The sequence below is a fragment of the Megascapheus bottae genome, chromosome 4, assembly GCF_031878675.1.
Source record: "Megascapheus bottae isolate mThoBot1 chromosome 4, mThoBot2.hap1, whole genome shotgun sequence".
In the NCBI taxonomy this organism is placed as follows: Eukaryota; Metazoa; Chordata; class Mammalia; order Rodentia; family Geomyidae; genus Megascapheus; species Megascapheus bottae.
Window position 1 is genome coordinate 27,668,796 of NC_143512.1, and position 17,369 is coordinate 27,686,164.

At 34.0% G+C, this 17,369-nt stretch overlaps 1 protein-coding gene across 1 annotated transcript in view; it reads left to right on the forward strand.

Moving 5' to 3' along the window:
* Positions 1–17,369, forward strand: part of Skic3 (SKI3 subunit of superkiller complex) — a 72,614-nt gene that overhangs the window by 14,617 nt on the left and 40,628 nt on the right. The window contains exons 8-17 of the mRNA XM_090331610.1: positions 112–220; positions 8,053–8,193; positions 9,086–9,187; positions 9,950–10,089; positions 12,406–12,492; positions 12,600–12,703; positions 13,351–13,477; positions 14,379–14,558; positions 15,730–15,854; positions 16,983–17,236. Of these exons, the coding sequence (XP_090187736.1) occupies positions 112–220; positions 8,053–8,193; positions 9,086–9,187; positions 9,950–10,089; positions 12,406–12,492; positions 12,600–12,703; positions 13,351–13,477; positions 14,379–14,558; positions 15,730–15,854; positions 16,983–17,236 (1,369 nt within the window). The remainder of the gene's footprint in view (positions 1–111; positions 221–8,052; positions 8,194–9,085; positions 9,188–9,949; positions 10,090–12,405; positions 12,493–12,599; positions 12,704–13,350; positions 13,478–14,378; positions 14,559–15,729; positions 15,855–16,982; positions 17,237–17,369) is intronic.

Sequence of the window (17,369 nt, forward strand, 5' to 3'; positions counted from 1 at the left end):
AGATTCTGAAAATCTCCATCTTGATTTTTATGTGTTTCTACTTGGGAAAGTGTTCATAAATATGTTCTATTGCTATTGGTCTTTAGTTTATTTTGCTTTTGTATTTTCAAGTTTCCTCACGAGGCTGCTAGGTTGAAGAATGCCTGTGAAGGAATGATAAACATCTATCCCACCATACACTATCCATTAGAAGTGATTTGTTTGCATTTAATTGAATCAGGTAATTTCTTCTTTATTATATTGTTTATCCCAGAGGTCTGTGATTATGTGGAAATTATATTGCTGTCAGTCAAAAACTGGTCTAGTGCTCAGCATGTATATGATATTTTTACAGTATTTTGGTACATAAAATAATACAGTATATAGCCTTTTTTACACAAAAGGCTAGATAATGTAGGAAAGTACAACTATGTAGAAGAATTATGAATTACAGAGTCATTTGTTCACCAGTAAAGTTTTTCAAATGGTAGGAATTGAAGGATTTCTTGAATTTCTGTTGACATTAGTAGATGTTTTTGGAAATTACTGCAGATGGCTGAACAGAGCTGTGGAGCTAAGTACATTTTTTTTTTGTCTTTTATTTTCTGTTTTGTTTTTTAGGAATAATAAAATAGGTTTGTTTGTAGGAAAAGGATAACTGAAATGTAGTTTGGCTAGGTGAGTTAGACTGTATTCTACAGAAATTAATGTTATACATTGAATTGGGGAAAGATGAGATTTCTTAATGTTCATCTTGTGGCAGTGTCACAAGAACATTTTTACTAATATTCCAGTATTATAAAATAATGAACTTTGTGATTGCTTTATTTTTTTTAGTGAAGTGAAACATGTTCAGTTTGAAGAATATCTTTCAATGAAAACTTAATGCTTTGTGACTTTCATACTTTGGAGAAAAGAATGAGAGAATTGATAAAAGATAGATTGTTGGAAAAAAAAAAAAAGATAGATTGTTGGAAGTTGGCAAACGTGTAACTGAGAGTGTCTTTGCCCTAGGATATTTGGGAGGTTGTAGAGTTTGGCCATCTCAATTTTCACACAAGTCTCTGTCCTCTTTGTCAGTATCTCTGTTGAGTAGATTGTTTTAAAATAGTTTGGATATCATCCCTGTCCATGCTTATTCTCCTGACTTGAGTAAGTTCAAGCCAGTAACAGAACTAGAAATAATACCAATGTGATAGAAACTATAAACTATTTGCTAATCTGTTATATTTTTTTCACTTGTTGTTAAATGAGTATATACATAAAAATATTTTATATATGAATGACTCTTTGATATGTAAGAGAAGAAAAATTACTGAGAATTACTTCTAAGGGTTGGAAAGATGGCCTTAATGGTAGATTGCTTGCCTAGCATGCATGTAGCCCTGGGTTTGATGTCTCAGGACCACATAAACAGAAGAAGTCAGAAAAGGCACAAGTGGTAAAGTGCTAACCTTGAGCAAAAGAAGCTCAGGAACAGTGTCCAGGCAGTGTTCAAGCTCCGGAACTTGAGAGTTCAAGCTTGCAGGCTGAGTTCAAGCTCCAGGATTGGCAAAAAAAAAAAAAAGAAAAGAAAGAAACAAAAAGAAAAGGCTTTTAAAGATAGTTGAGGGGGATTCCTGAAAGGAAATGGCCATCATACCGATTAGGTCTCCCTACTTTGACTTATATTCTTAGTGAATCCTATTTGTGCTTTAGGAGGTTAAGTGCCTCTAAAGTGTTGGTGGTCTGGGGTAAAAGATTAATACTTTTCAGAACAATAAGAAATTATGTGTGATTATTTCTGTTTTGTTTTTATTCCTCCTCTAATCCAAAGTGTCTTTGTTCTGAAAATTAAGAACTTCTGAAAATCTTGAAGGTCTCTAAAAGATACCAAAATATTTAAAATACTTTGGTATCTGAAGAACTCATTACTTTATAGCAATTAATCACTACTTCCTTTCTAACTGAGGACAAACATTTCATTTTCTTTTGTCTTGCTTTGAATGTTGAAACTAGAAGATTAGTGTTCACAATGACTCAGTTTGTAAAGCAGAATGTAGTAAGTTGTGAATAGCTTTCCTAGTTCAATTGCTTGTTGAAACTTTTTTTTTTTTTTAATGTTAACCGACCTTTTTAATTTATTTTGCTTTGCTGCTGAAATAGGGAGGATAAGAAAACTTAGTTTGTTAAATTCAAGCAGGGATAGGGCTCTGGGTTCTTTCTGAAACTGGAAAAGATACATGTTTTCTATTCTAGAAATAATTGAAAAATCAGACGAAACAAAGGAAATAAATGTCCTTTCCAATTGTACATGACTCCTAAACCCCCAAGAAAGGTTTATTAAAAGAACTATTCTGTGGTATCAATTTCTCTAGTATGTCAGAAAATGAGTTAGTTATTTAAGAAAAATTTACCTTTTTTTAGTACACTTTAGGAGACAGATTTCCATTGCTATTTGTTTGCATCTAACTTGCAAAACACGCTTTATTTACCTGTAGAGTATCCCCCGTTTGGCTTAAAAAAATAAATACAATTATCTTAAAGTAGCAGTTCAAAGGAATTGCCATTCAACAAAGCAGTTCATGAATATAATGCGTCTTGAGCATTGTCACCATTTTCTGTGTTCTTGTTCATCCATCCCTTCCTTGTCCTTCACTTTTCTTAATTTTATAGTGTATGTATTTTTCTTTTTTTTTTTGCCACTTAACAAAGCAATTTATGCATTTAGTGCATCTTGATCTCTGTCACCTCCTTCAACATTTTACCCACTTTCAACCTACCCCTTGCTTTGTTATTTATTTATTTACCCCTCACCCCTTGGCTCCAGCCCCTCCTTACAAGTATTTGTTTCTTGATTTTTTTTTTTTACTATTTCATTAAAAAAATTTATTGTAACTAGTTGAAGGGTTACATTATATTTTCCAGATAGAAGGTGCATTATTTTATAAACATTGATACCCCTTCTCATGTTTTTGTCCCTATTTCCTTCCCCTCACCCCCTTCCCTCATCTTGTTTTCTCCCCTTCCCTATCCTATTTCAAATAAATAAATAAACATATATATATATTATACCAGATAACAAGGTAAGATATTGTAACAATATGAGAATAACCAAGGGACAACAAAAGAGATGAGAAATAACATAGTACATTAAGAACAACAATCAAATATTATGTGGCTCTTGTTTCCATATCCTGGAGATCCTCATCCTAGATGGCCCCATGCATCTAGGTTTTGCCCTATTGTAAACCTCTGCTAGAAGAGTTCAAAGTTTATCCTAATTATTACAAATGAGGGAAATCATTGAGCCTATGTTCCTTTGAGTGTGGCTTAATTCACTTAATATGATTTTCTTATTTTGTTGGTCTTTGACTTAGTCTTTGTATGCTATTTGAGCTTTCCATAGTGTCTGTTATACTTCAGTTAATTCATTTATAACAATTTGCATACAAACTCAGTATGTTTACTTATAGATCTGTAGGCACTTTCTAGCTACTATAGATGAGGGAAGACATGCAACCTTTGTTTTTCTAGGTCTGGCTCACTGCACTTAATATACTTTTCTTATGTCTTTCCATTTCCTTATGACTGGTGCAGTATCATCCTTTGTAATGGATCAGTAAAATTCCATTGTGCATGTATACCACATTTTCTTGATCCATTCATCCATTGAGGGGCATGTGGGCTAATTCCATATCTTGGCTGTGATAAATTGTACTGTAATGAACTATAGTTGTGCTAGTAGCTTTACTGCAGCTTCATTTGTGCTCTATTGAATAAATGCTCAGAAGTGGAAGAGGCTGGAAGAAAGACAGCTACTTCAACAAATGATGCTGGAAAAACTGTATATTCACATGCAGAAAACAGATACTAGATCCATATCTGTCATTTTGCACCAGCTTCATTTAAAAATGGATTAAAGACCTCAACATTTGACCAAAAACCATGAGACTATTATAGGAAGGGACAGAGGAAACACTAGGGCTCCTGAGTACAGGTTGGAACTTTTTAGGTAAAGATCCAGAAACACAAGGCAAAGGACGATTTGATGGATGGAATTGCATCAGACATAAAAGTTTTTGTAGGGTGAGGACGTAGCTCACAAACTAAAAAGAAAGCCCAGAGAGTGGGGGATTTTTTTTTTTAACCAGCTTTATATCAGACAAGGGCCTAACATCCCAAATATACTTAGAGTTCAAAAAATTAAACCCTCAAAAAAAAATGTTCAACAACTCAACTATAAAAAGGGCTCATGACTTAGAGATTTTTCAGAGGAAGTAAAAATGGGCAATAGACACATGAAAAAAAGTGTTAAACATCTTTGGCCATACAAATCAAAACAACACTGTGATTTCACATCACCACATGAATGACCATTATTAAGAAAAACTTAATAATGAGGATGCAGTCATAGGAAATTACTACACTACTGGTGGGAATGTAAGATTGTTTAACCACGCTGGAAAGCATTATGGAGGTTACTCAAAAAACTAAATACAGGGGCTGGGAGCTTGGCCTAGTGGTAGAGTGTTCACCCAACATACACAAAGCCCTGGGCTCAATTTCTCAGTACCACATACACATAAAAAGCCGGAAATGGTGCTGTGACTCAAGTGGTAGAGTGTTAGCCTTGAGAAAGTTCAAAGACAATGCTGTGGCCCTGAGTTGAAGCCCCAGAACTGGCAAAACAACAACAAAAACAAAACAAAAAATTACATACAGAACTATTCTATGGAGCTCCAGTGGCACAGTCGGTTAGCGTGCAGTACTTATAGGACTATTCTATTGACTTGACACTTTGAGACAAATGAACAAAGTAACAACAATAAAAAAGCCCATGTTTTTAAGCTACTGTAAAGTTATAAATCTGGACTCAGAATCCTTTAAATGTTAAGAAGAGGATAAATAAGTGATTTTTCCTATTCAAAAGCAATGATATCTATTTTCTTTCTATTTTTATTCTACGCCAAGACTTTTAAGCTAATATTCTTAACAATAATGAATATGGAAAATTGAGTTGAGGGTGCAAGATGTCTTCACACAGGATGTCAGTATATTAATGGTGCTGGTTTTTGTGACACTTGGCCGAGCTGCATAGCTATAGTCTTCCCAGATCTCATTTTGTTTCTGCAGTTGTACTTCTGTGTGTTAGCAAAGAGTATATTATATCGGTTTACCTTCTTTTAGAAGTTACCCTGCTCATCTCAGCCTTTTGGAAACTGCTTATACATACTTTTTTTTACCCATGTACAATTTTAGGTACTCTAACTTTGGATGATCATTGGAGAGATGCATGATTGGCTTTTCCCTTTTTTCATCCCAGATGTGTTTTTTTTCCTAATAAGCACAGTTTATGTTGCCAAGGTAATCTCTCATGAATTGTTTCTATGGAATAAGACAGTTTTGACTCAAATAGGTAGAATTGAAGGTAAAATTGAAGGTAAAATTTTAATGATCTTTTTTCACCCTTTTTTGGATGTTAAATATATTTGATTTTCTATTTTAATTTTTAGTCATTACCTCTTGACTAACAATTCATGATGATATTTTTTTATATTTTTATTGTATTTAATAAATGGGTTACATGATATTTGCCATATAGAAGGTGCATTAATTCACATACATTGATACCCTTTCACATGTCTTGGTACCCTTTACCCTCCCCCCCACTGCCCCCCTCCCCCATCTTGGTTTTCCCCCCTTCCCTATCAAATTTCAAATAACCAAATACAAATAAATTCAATATATCAGATAACAAAGTGAGGTACTGTAACAATATGAGATACCCAAGGGACAGCAAAGGAGATGAGAGATAACATAGTACATTAAGGACAACAATCATTCGTTATATGGCTTTTGTTTCAATATCCTGGAGGTCCTTTCAATTAGCTTCATACTATATGGCCTTATGTATCAAGGTTTTGCTCTATTGCAGATCTCTACTAGTAGAGCCCAAGGTTTCTACTGATTATGACAAATGAGGGAAACCATTGAGCCTAAGTTCCTTTGAGTCTGGCTTACTTCACTTAATATGATCTTTTCTAAGTCTTTCCATTTCCTAACAAATGGGTCGATGTCGTTTTTTCTGACAGCAGCATAGAATTCCATTGTGTACAAATACCAGATCTTGTTGATCCACTCATCAACTGAGGGACTCATGATGATGATATTTTTAACTAATTATAAAAATATTAATGAATGTCTCCCATGTATGAGATCAATGCTTTCTAAAAGTTACCATTTGTTAACAAGGTCAACAAAGGCAGGTTATATTTGTTAGACTACAGTAAACATGACATATGATATTTTACTATATGGTACTGTTTAACATTAATAGACCTGTGGTTCTTAAAGTACAATCTCTAGAGCTTGTTTGAAATGTAAATTATCAAGTGATATACCAGACTTAACTAAATCAAAAACTATGAGCAGGGCTCAGCATGCTGTATTTTAACAGATTTGATGCCTAGTATACACATATCTACAAATAAATGCTGCTTCTTAGAAAAAGGGGAAAAGCATTGCTTTGTTTAGGAGGATATAAGGGTATTAGACTAGCATAGTCTTCCTATTTATGGAAGCAACAGTGAGAACATATGAACAGAAAAATACATAAGCATAATAGTAGTAGGCATGCGTCTTTTTCTTAATTTATTTTTTGTCCTGGGGCTTGAACTCTGGGCCTAAGTGCTGTTCCTGAGCTTCTTTTGGTCAGGGCTAGTGCTCTACCATTGAACTGGACTTCCCATCCCAGTTTGGCTTTGAGCTGCAAGGATTACAAGCATGAACCACCAGTGTCTAACTAGACACTTTTCAAACTTCTTACTAATCAAAGTAGCATTTCTTCCAATTTGAATTCATGTTTTGCCAGGTGGCACTAAAGCTTTCATAATTTAGCTGTTATGATAAAAAATTTGGTGCTAATTTGTAATTGTAATGTCTAAATCAATATATAACTTAGTACTTATAGGTTTTATGTCTGTATGTTTCTAATTTTGAAAAGTTTAAAATAACTAAGCTAATTGGTACTGTGCAAAGACTTTACCTTTGACATCTATGAACGAAATAGTGGTTCTACTTATGGCGAGGATCATATATATTTTACGTAGCTATTAAGGCATTAGGTCTTTTCAGATAAATTATTTTTAAATTGTTTTTTATTTGTTTTCTTCAAATTAAAACAACCTTAACTACTTTTCAAGAACTTTCCTGTATGATTAATTTATTAAAGTGCTGAATGCTATTCTTCATTAATTTAAAAAGCAGAAATCATACAAATTCATTGTGTGCTTTTCTTGAGATAAGCATCCTAAGACTGATAGAGGTTGAAAAAAATAAAAATACAGCAAAACATATACATTTTCTTTTCTTTTGAGAACCTAAGCTATCCTTGAACTCAAAGTCCTCCTGCCTCAGCCTCTTTGGTGCTAGATTTATACACATATGCCACCATGATGGCTTTATATAAGATTTTCTAAACAAAATTGTTTTATCAGAATAAATTAAAAATAAATGTCATTAGATGATTAATAAGTTTAATTACCCTGTAAAAGAAGATAGTTCAAAATCATATGGAAGCATATTGCTGAGCTTGTTAATTTAAAAAGACTATAATTAAGGCATTGCTCAGTGTTCTGATCCTAAAATGCTGGAAAATTCCAATGGATTTAGCTACCTTTTTAATGCATTGCTACTCACAGACAGAGGTTGGTATGAATATCTTCCTTTAACAGAGGTCTTTCATTTAACAACTGAAATTGTTCCTCCTGAATAGGAAAGAGAGATCTGACATGCCATAGGTTGCTTAACTTAGGCTACTGGTGATACAACTTGAGGTTCAGTGTCTTTGGATAAAGTGTTTCTATTTAAAATACTTAAGAAGATGAAGAATTATAGTTTTCTTTATAATTTTTGTATTTGCTAATTTATATAAGTTTGTGTTCTTAGAATCAAATTATGATAAAATATATTTATGACAGCTTTTGGGATTTAAATATATAGGTTTGGTGCTTGAAATCTTGCATATATCTATTAGATCTGTATCTGTATTTATACACACATATTACTGATAACTTTCTCTTTTAATTCCAGGAAATCTTACTGATGAAGGACATCAGTATTGTTGTAAACTAGTAGAAGTGAATGCAAAAAGTGGCCCAGGCCTCATTGGCTTAGGCATTAAGGCATTACAGGACAAAAAGTATGATGATGCTATTAGTAATTTAACAGAAGGTAAATATACAATGTGTAGCATTTAATCTGAGGTGTGACTGTTATTCAGTCAATGGGCATTAATCTTAGGTCTTTGCTTTAAGGAAAGAAAGGGAAAAATTCTGTCTACATATTCTGGAGTCCCGCTTGGGTTTGAATTTCAACTCTTTTACTCACTGATTTTTAAGACTATGGGATAGTTAGTTAAATTTTCTACATCTCAGTATTTTGATTTGTAATATAGGGACATTTTAGGAAGTTTTGGAAAGTCTTTAACTTAGTCTCATCAGGTATATTGTTTCTGGATGAACATACATTCAAGCTAAGATCTGACTAACAAATATAAGTTAGGCAGGTCGGTGAAGGGGATGAGAACATTTTAGCCCAAGAAATGAGTCTTTGAAATAGCCAAGGAATAAGGAAAACTTACGCATTCTAAGTAGTTCACCATGATTTGAGAATATAGTACAGGTTGTGGAGTGTGGGAGGAGCCAGAAGTAAGATTTGAGAGGGGACTTGAAACCTGTTTTCTCTTTTTTGTTAAGTTTTCAAATTAATTTGAGAACAATGAAGAATCTGGAAAGTTTTAAGGAAGAGAAATTTACACTATGATTCGGGGGTTTTGTTGTTGTTTTTGTTTGTTTTTTTAGAAATATGTGACTGTAGTATAGAGGATGCCTAGAAGTGGAGGTCAGGTACTCAGTGACCTGGGATGAAGATGGTGGAGTTCTCAATGGAAATGTTGGTGGGAGGGGTGGAGAAATGTGAATGGAGAGATGGATTGCACAAAATCTGTGTAGTTAGTGATTGCATAGATGAGAAAGAGGATGAGAGTTGGATTTGGAGAGTAGACTGTGGTGCTATTCCCTTAAGTTCTTATGGGAACTTTTGCCTTTTGTTTTTGTCTTTTCAGGATTAAAGGAAAGCCCTCTTTGTATAGCTGGGTGGTATCATCTGGCAGAAGCCCAAGTCAAAATGCACAGACCTAAGGAAGCTATTCTGTCATGTAATCAAGGTATCTTTGACATCTTTTGGATTTACACATAAGAATGGCCAATGCTGTTTTCATCCTAAATGAGACAGATAGCATTTTAAAGAGGCCCTGAATTTAAATTCTAATTTAAATTTCACTAAGGAGGTGAAATGAATGCCAAATCTCCATATAGCAGTTTATGTGATGGATGTCCTCTACCTTTGTAATAAGGAAATTTCTGGTGTGCAAAGAACCTTTATGAATCTTAATTTCTCTGCTATAGATAAAAGAAATCTTAGGTATTCAGAGCTTGTTTGAATGTGGTAAGTGAGTCATCGGGGGCTAGCAAATCACAAAAGGTGACTATCTGTTTGTAACCCAGTTATTATATATATATTTCTTTAATTGAAAATCAATTCACTTAGGTCTTTTCTAGTTGAGCTTCTTTTACATTCCTCATTCTAGTATTCATAATGTGTTATGTGTATTGGCTTTAGCTAAGTGCTTCATTATATAGCAGATGCAGATAGCCATTGTTGCTTTTCAGGATCTTTAGTTTTATATGTCATGTGAAGATACAGGCTTTAAATTAAGGTGTTTTGGTTTAAATTGAAAATTTTCTATAAAGAACCAGGGAAAATTTTATATTTACTTTGAATCATTCTTCATATGTGTACTTTTTTAGAAATTTATGCTTGTCATATACCATGGTTATTGTATACTATAATACTCTGTAGTATTCTTTAAAAGCAAACAAAATAAACAATATGGTTATCTTCACTCAGATGTCTTTAATTTTGTCAGCCCTGAATCACATAGAAAATATCAGTGCATCTGGTGGCAGTCTTCATCAGAGAAATCTTTGTCTTCATTTGAAAGCAGAGGCTTTGATTAATCTCTCAGATTGTGAGTCTTCAGAGGAAGCAATTTATACCCTTGATCAGGTAGACTGAATTTTTCTAAATTAGTTTCCATTTGGCCATATAATAACCATCTTTCTCTACCAAAAATGAATTTATTTGAACTTTAGCTTATAGGTATGAATTCATCATATCCATTCTTTGATAATCCATTACACACTTCAAAATTCTCTTGGATAAATACTCTTCAATGAAGCAGTGTTTTTCCTTTAATAACATTTTTGGTGTTATTCTTACTTCCTTATGTCCTTTTAGGTTATTACTTCCTGATTATTATAAATTTGGGATTTTGAACTTTTAAGAACGTGTTTTACAGATTATTGACAGGTTGAAGATTTCAGTAATTTCATAGTAGAGGCTATTGGTTTCATACAAAGAAAGATTAATTATTGTTTTTTAGAAGAAGAAAACTGATTTCTTAATGTTTTTGGTTCACGTATTTTGAAATTCTCTAGCCAAAGCATAAAACAGATAAATTGTGAATTATAACAACATTGTATCTTTAAAATTTTCGTCAAATGTTTTTTTAGTCTAAAATTAAAATTGTATCACTTTTGATGTCTTATAGAGGCTTTTGAGTTAAAGCATAGTTTTGTATGTTTTGGCATTTCTGATTATTTATTTTAAATTATAATAAGTGCCAGAATCCTTTAAGAGTTAATACCTTATTTTCTCATTTTTTACTTGCCTTTCCTCAATAAGGCATTTTGTGTGAGTGCTTCATGAAGATCTTTTCTATAATTCTATTTCTTTCTCTCTCCCCTCTCTTTCTCTCTCTCTCTGTCACACACACACACACACACGCACGCACGCACGCACGCACGCACACACACGTGCAAGCCTGAGATAAACAGTGTGCAAAGGTGAGTACAGAGCAAGTATCTTGTCAGGTTAGAAAGGAAGGAAATTGACATTAGTAATGTTAGAAGGTCTCAGGACCTAGTATGAAGAATTTCTCAGTTGCTAATGTCATTAATAAGTACAGTGGATTGTAAGACACAGACTGTTTAAATTCATTTGTGGATAGCAATACACAAAAAACATAAAACAACATCAAGAAAAAAATTATCGTAGGTTGCTAAGGATCCATTTAGAAAGAATCTGTCCCTTTTCTCTTTCCTACATGAAATTTCCTCATAGCAAAATAGATAATATAGGGAGGAAAAATTTCTTTTTGTTGAAGAATTCCATGTTACTAGGGATAATGGAATAGAAAATCATGTAATCCCTAATGAATGAATAGTATCTAATGAATGAGGATCCACGACTGTTAATAATCACAGTAAAGACTGCCAGCCAGATATAACCACATATAAATATGAAGTGTTCTCGCTAGAATATCAGCCTGAAAGATCAAGCTTCCAGACATAACTACAAATGCCAAGGAAAATGTTAAACACAATGAGAATACATTCAGTAAAATCAGAGTTTAAGTAACTGAAACAAATATATATATATATATGTATATATTTTATCATTTTTAAAGTAGAAAGAAAAGAGACAGATGGGAAGCTTAAAGATTAAAAGAGAATTAATAAATATGTTTTCTTGGGCCGGGAGTTTGGCTTAGTTGTAGAGTGCTTGCCTAGCATGCATGAAGACCCAGGTTCAATTCCTTGGTACCACATGCATAGAAAAAAGCTGGAAGTGGTGCTGAGGCTCAAGTGGTAGAGATCTGGTCTTGAGAAAGTGCAAGGACAGTGCTCAGACCCTGAGCTTAAGCCCAGGACTGGCAAAAAAAAAAAAATGTACGTGTGTGTGTGTGTATGTTTATGTTTGTGTTTTCTACATTGTAACAAAAGGGAATCATGCACACACCTAGGACATCCTTCAGCCATATAGTATATGTACTATAATTGGATTTTGATTAAAACTAATAAATTGCTAAAATACTTCTATAATGCAAGTGAGTAATCTGATGATGTGAAAAATATATGGTTGGCTTGTTTAGATGAGGTGAGAGTGTGATATGTTATTTACATTCATTTATCTTTTAGATATAGATACTGAAGGATTACAGATGAAATTTACCACATCTGAGATTTTAAAACCATCTGAGCAGGAATGTGACAGATGGTTATACATATATAGATGAAAAGGGATTGTCTTTGAATTCTAGCTTCATAATGGGAACAAGTGTGCTTATTAATTTTTATGTATTTGAAATATTCTCTAATAAATGACTACATGAATAAACATATTAATAGTGATAGAAGGTAGGGCCTCCCTATCTTTATTCTATTAGGACTCTGATCTTCTATATCATTCTTTAGTTAAAGCAAACACTGCTATACTTTTGTTGAAGGAGATTTATAACAACTATTTATAATTGCTTTGTAGGTTTCTGATGCAAATAATATCCCAGAACTTTTGGTTCTCAAAGGTTTGGCCTATCTGAACAAAGGTTCATTAGATGAAGCTACAAAGGTTGGTATTTTTTGTTTGTTTGTATGTTTAGAGTCAACCTGAGTACTGTTTAAAAGTTAAACCTAATTTGTATGTAGATACAGAATTGACCACTATATAATTTACAGATTATGGAAGACGTTCTCGCTTCTTATCCTGACTTAGCTAAAGCTTATGCTCTTGAGGGTTTGATTCATTTTACCAAAAAGGACTACTACCAAGCAGAAAAGTGGTAAGAATGTATAGATCACTTATAAATCTAGTCACATGTTAGCCTATTATAATTTTTTTTTTTTTTTGCCAGTCCTGGGTTTGAGCTCAGGGCCTGAGCATTGTCCTTGGACGTTCTCAAGGCTGGAGCTCTACCACTTGAGCCACAGCACCATTTCCAGCTTCTTTCTATGTATGTGGTACCAAGGAATCGAACCTGGGTCTTCATGCATGCTAGGCAAGCACTCTACCACTAGGTTAAACTCCCAGCCCCTATTATAGTTTTTAAAAATTTAAGATGGGTTTGATGAAGACCTAGTTTTGAATAAATTTGATCGCTAAACTGTCAGTAATTTTAAGAAATATATTTCTCATTTAGCACAGTAAGAAAAAAGATTGTATAATAGATTTTGAATCTAACATAATATTTAATACCATGTAAGAACTGATATATACTATATAACATGACATGCTAGTGCAGAAAGGCTACAGTATTGGTTAAAGTTTCACTGTTTGGCATCCTGTCTCACTCAAACTCTGATTTCTCTATTATATTTTACATTCATGGATATGTACAAACACATACATTCACATTTATGTATGTGAATTTACATTATGTGTATGTTGCATGATTGTAACATTCTTTTTTATCACCCCTTGATGACCTAGTTTCCACAGAGCACTTGAGAAAGATGCTGAAATTGCTGAATATCATTACCATCTTGGACTAACGTATTGGTTCATGGGTGAAGAGACAAGGAAAGATAAATCAAAGGCTCTTACTCACTTTCTGAAGGTAAATAGATGTTACTATTTAATTCTTCATTAAAGTGGTTCATTACAAAACGGTAAATAAGAATCGTATAAATTAGGTATTTAATATTTTTGAACTTTTTTTTGTTGTGGGTCATGTGCCTTGAACTTGGCCTGTACCCTCTCCCTGAGCTCTTCAGCTCAAGGCTACCACCCGACCCCTCGGCCTGGGGTTGTCCCCGAGCTCTTCAGCTCAAGGTTTGCCACCCTGCCCTTGAGCAAGCCCCACTTCCCGTTTTCTAGAGGTTAATTGGAGATAAGAGTCTCAGGTCCTTTTGTGCCCAGGCTGACTCTGAACCATGCCCAACTGCTATCTCCGAGTGTTTTTTGCTCAAGGCTAGCACTCTACTACTTGAGTCAGCACTACTGCACTCTCTTTGGTGTAGTTAATTGGAAATCAGAGCCTCATGGACTTTTTTAAAAAATATTTTTTATTGTAATTAATAGAAGGGTTACATTATATTCACCGGATAGAAGGTGCATTACTTCACAAACATTGCTACCCTTTCTCATGTTTTTGTCCCCATTTCCCTCCCCTCCCCCCTCCCCTCATCTTGTTTTTCCCCCTTTCCAATGCTATTTCAAATAAACAAATAAGCATAGATACAATATATAAGATAACAAGGTAAGATAATGTAACAATCTCATGGACTTTTGAACCATGCTCCTTGGATCTCAGCTTCCTGAGTAGCTAGGATTAAATGTGTGAACCACCAGCACCCTACAAGGATCACCTTTTATGTCTACTTTAACTCCTACTCTAACAATATGTTATCCTATTTTTGTACATTTAATAATATTGTTTCTTTTGCTCTTTATATCTGTTGTGATTTTAAAGATTTATCCAAATAACTTTTAATGTTCTGTCAATATTTATTTTAAAGGCTGCAAGGCTGGATGTATACATGGGCAAGGTATTCTGCTATTTAGGTCATTATTATAGAGATGTAGTGGGTGACAAAACCAGAGCACGTGGTTGTTACAGAAAAGCTTTTGAATTGGATGACACTGATGCTGAGTCTGGAGCTGCAGCAGTTGACTTAAGTGTGGAGCTAGAGGATATGGTATGTCTAGTAACCACTTCTATCTTTTTTGTTCTGAAAACAATATTTTTTGAATTGTATTTTATTGTCGGGGTAATGTATAGAGGGGTTACAGTTACATTCATCATGGTACATTACTTCTTGAACCTTGATACCCCTTCTTATGTTTTTGTCCCCCTTTCCCCTCCACCCCCTCCCAATCACTTCTCTTTTTTTTTCTGTCAGTACTGGGCTTGAGCTCAGGGCCTGAGCACCGTCCTCGGGCTTTCTCAAGGCTAGAGCTCTACCACTTGAACTACAGCGCCACTTCTGGATTTTTCTATGTATGAGGTACTGAGGAATCAAATCTAGGTCCTTATTCATGCTAGGCAAGCACTCTACCACTAGGCCAAACTCAAGGCCCCATACATCTATATTTTTTAATTTTTTTTGAAATCTATGATGTATAAATGGAAACGTTTTTAGGAATATAGGGAAACAATACTGAAGTATATTTTCTGTGAATGAAGATAACAAAATAAAATTCACTGAAAGCTGTTGCATAATAAGGACTAGGAGGGGAAGGAAAGTGAGGGTGTTCACTCTGAGTAAAGTACTAAAGTATCCTGACTAATGTGTGAACTACCACAGTGGAACTCTTTGAACACCTAATATACACAAAACAATGGATGACAAGAATGTCATATGCCTGGTGGATAGGTAATAGTAGATGGAGGAGGGTGAGGAGAAGGTGATGAAGAGTGATTAGAGAAGGTGATTAAAATATTTCATTAATGTGTAAAACTGAAGCAGTGATGCTTGTTGAGATTTCGTTGGGAATTGAGGGAAAACTGGAGAGTGATTCTGGTCAGGGTGCATTGTTTGCATATGTTAATGTGTTAAAATGAAACATCCTTGGATGACCAATGGATGCTAATAAAAAAATAGAAATAAGAAAATGCCTATATACATAGGCATACTCAAAAGTTAATGTTCATCTTTTTTTTGTAAATATAATAGAAATTTCTTGTCACCACATATAAATAGGCTAAATTTTCTTTTCATTGGTAAATATTATTCATGACACTATTGAAACTAGTTGGATGTATAGCAGTGTAAGTTCAAAAATGAGAAGAGGTAAATAAAAGTATGATGTACTTTACATATTCTTTTTTATTGTATTCAGTGACTAATATTAATACTTTCTTATTAGGAAAATGCCTTAGCTATCTTAACAACAGTAACTCAAAAAGCAAGTGCTGGAACGGCAAAGTGGGCCTGGCTTAGGCGAGGACTGTACTATTTGAAAGCTGGTCAACATTCTCAAGCAGTGGCAGAGTAAGACATCCTACTGTATTTATGCTTAGAAGTATAATGATTGAGTGAGATAAATTTCTTTTATTCTCCAACACACACACACACAAACACATGCCCTGGTTTTGTTGTTGTTGTTTTGTTTTTGGTGCTGGTCCTGGATTTTGAACTCAGGGTCTAGGCACTGCCCTGGAGCTTCTTTTGCTCCAGGCTAGCACTCTACCACATGAGTCACTTCTGGATTTTTTGGTAGTTTAGGAGATAAGAGTGTCATGGAATTTTCTACCCAGGCTGGCTTTGAGTTGTGATTCTTAAATCTCAGCCTGAGACACCAGTGCCAACCCTGCATGTATTATATTCTGAGAAAAGAAATAACAAGATTTTTATCTTTTTTTTTTTTTTTGGTAGCGCAGTCGAATTTCATAAATGGGTACAATTCTGTCCTCTTACTAAGGAAATAGCTAGTTTAGTGAGGTTCATTCTAACAGTGCCATACAGCTAGTGAATTCTCAGGAGAAGTTTCAGTAAAGATATAAAGTTGTAGTAAAGATTTGGATTCTCCTGCTAACATTAATTTTCACAAAATATATTTGGCAGTTTGAAAGGCATTTAGTGCAACTCGTGTGATCAGGTTTATTCATTTGGTTTGAACTATTATTTCAGGATAAATAAAGTACAATTGAATCAAGATAAATTATTTCTAATTTATGTTAGTGTCTAGAATATATGTAGTTTGAATTTTTTCATAAAAGTGGAACTTGGTAAAAAAATGTAGAGCATTCCTCTTTTATCTGTACTTACATATTCAGTAGAAGGATTGATGGTGGTGGTTTATAGATTGATAAGCAAACAGACACCAAATCTAGGAAAGATTGAAAACTGGAATTCTTTCAGATAATCAAGAAAATGAAATTTTGGTTAACTTTTCCAAAAATTGATACTGTTCTTATGTGTTCTGAAATTATCATAATAAAGCTTCTTTGTACTATTGAAAGCATTCATAAAAGGACTAATATATCTGCTTTACATAGGACTATTGTAAATAGAAGGACCTATAATATGATCTGCTTGAATTATTTAATATTTTCATTTAATTTATTTTTCTTTCCTTTTATTGCTTTTGCTTCTCTTACTTTTTCTTTACATTTTAAGCTTACAGGCAGCCCTAAGGGCAGACCCAAAGGACTTCAACTGTTGGGAGTCATTAGGAGAGGCATATTTAAGCAGAGGTGGTTATACAACTGCTTTGAAGTCCTTCACAAAAGCCAGTGAGCTGAACCCAGAGTCCATATACAGTGTGTGTAAGGTTGCAGCCATACAGCAAATCCTAGGCAAGTATAAGGAGGCAATAGCCCAGTACCAGCTGATCATTACAAAGAAGGAAGATTATGTGCCTGCCTTGAAAGGTAATTTCTCTTTTAAGAGTTCTTCTGACTTTCATGATACTAAAGTGTAAAATTCTTGAGTAAATTTCCTGCTTAAACATGTCAACTTGCAAAGAACTTATAGCAAGCATCTGGTATGACATTTTATAGTATA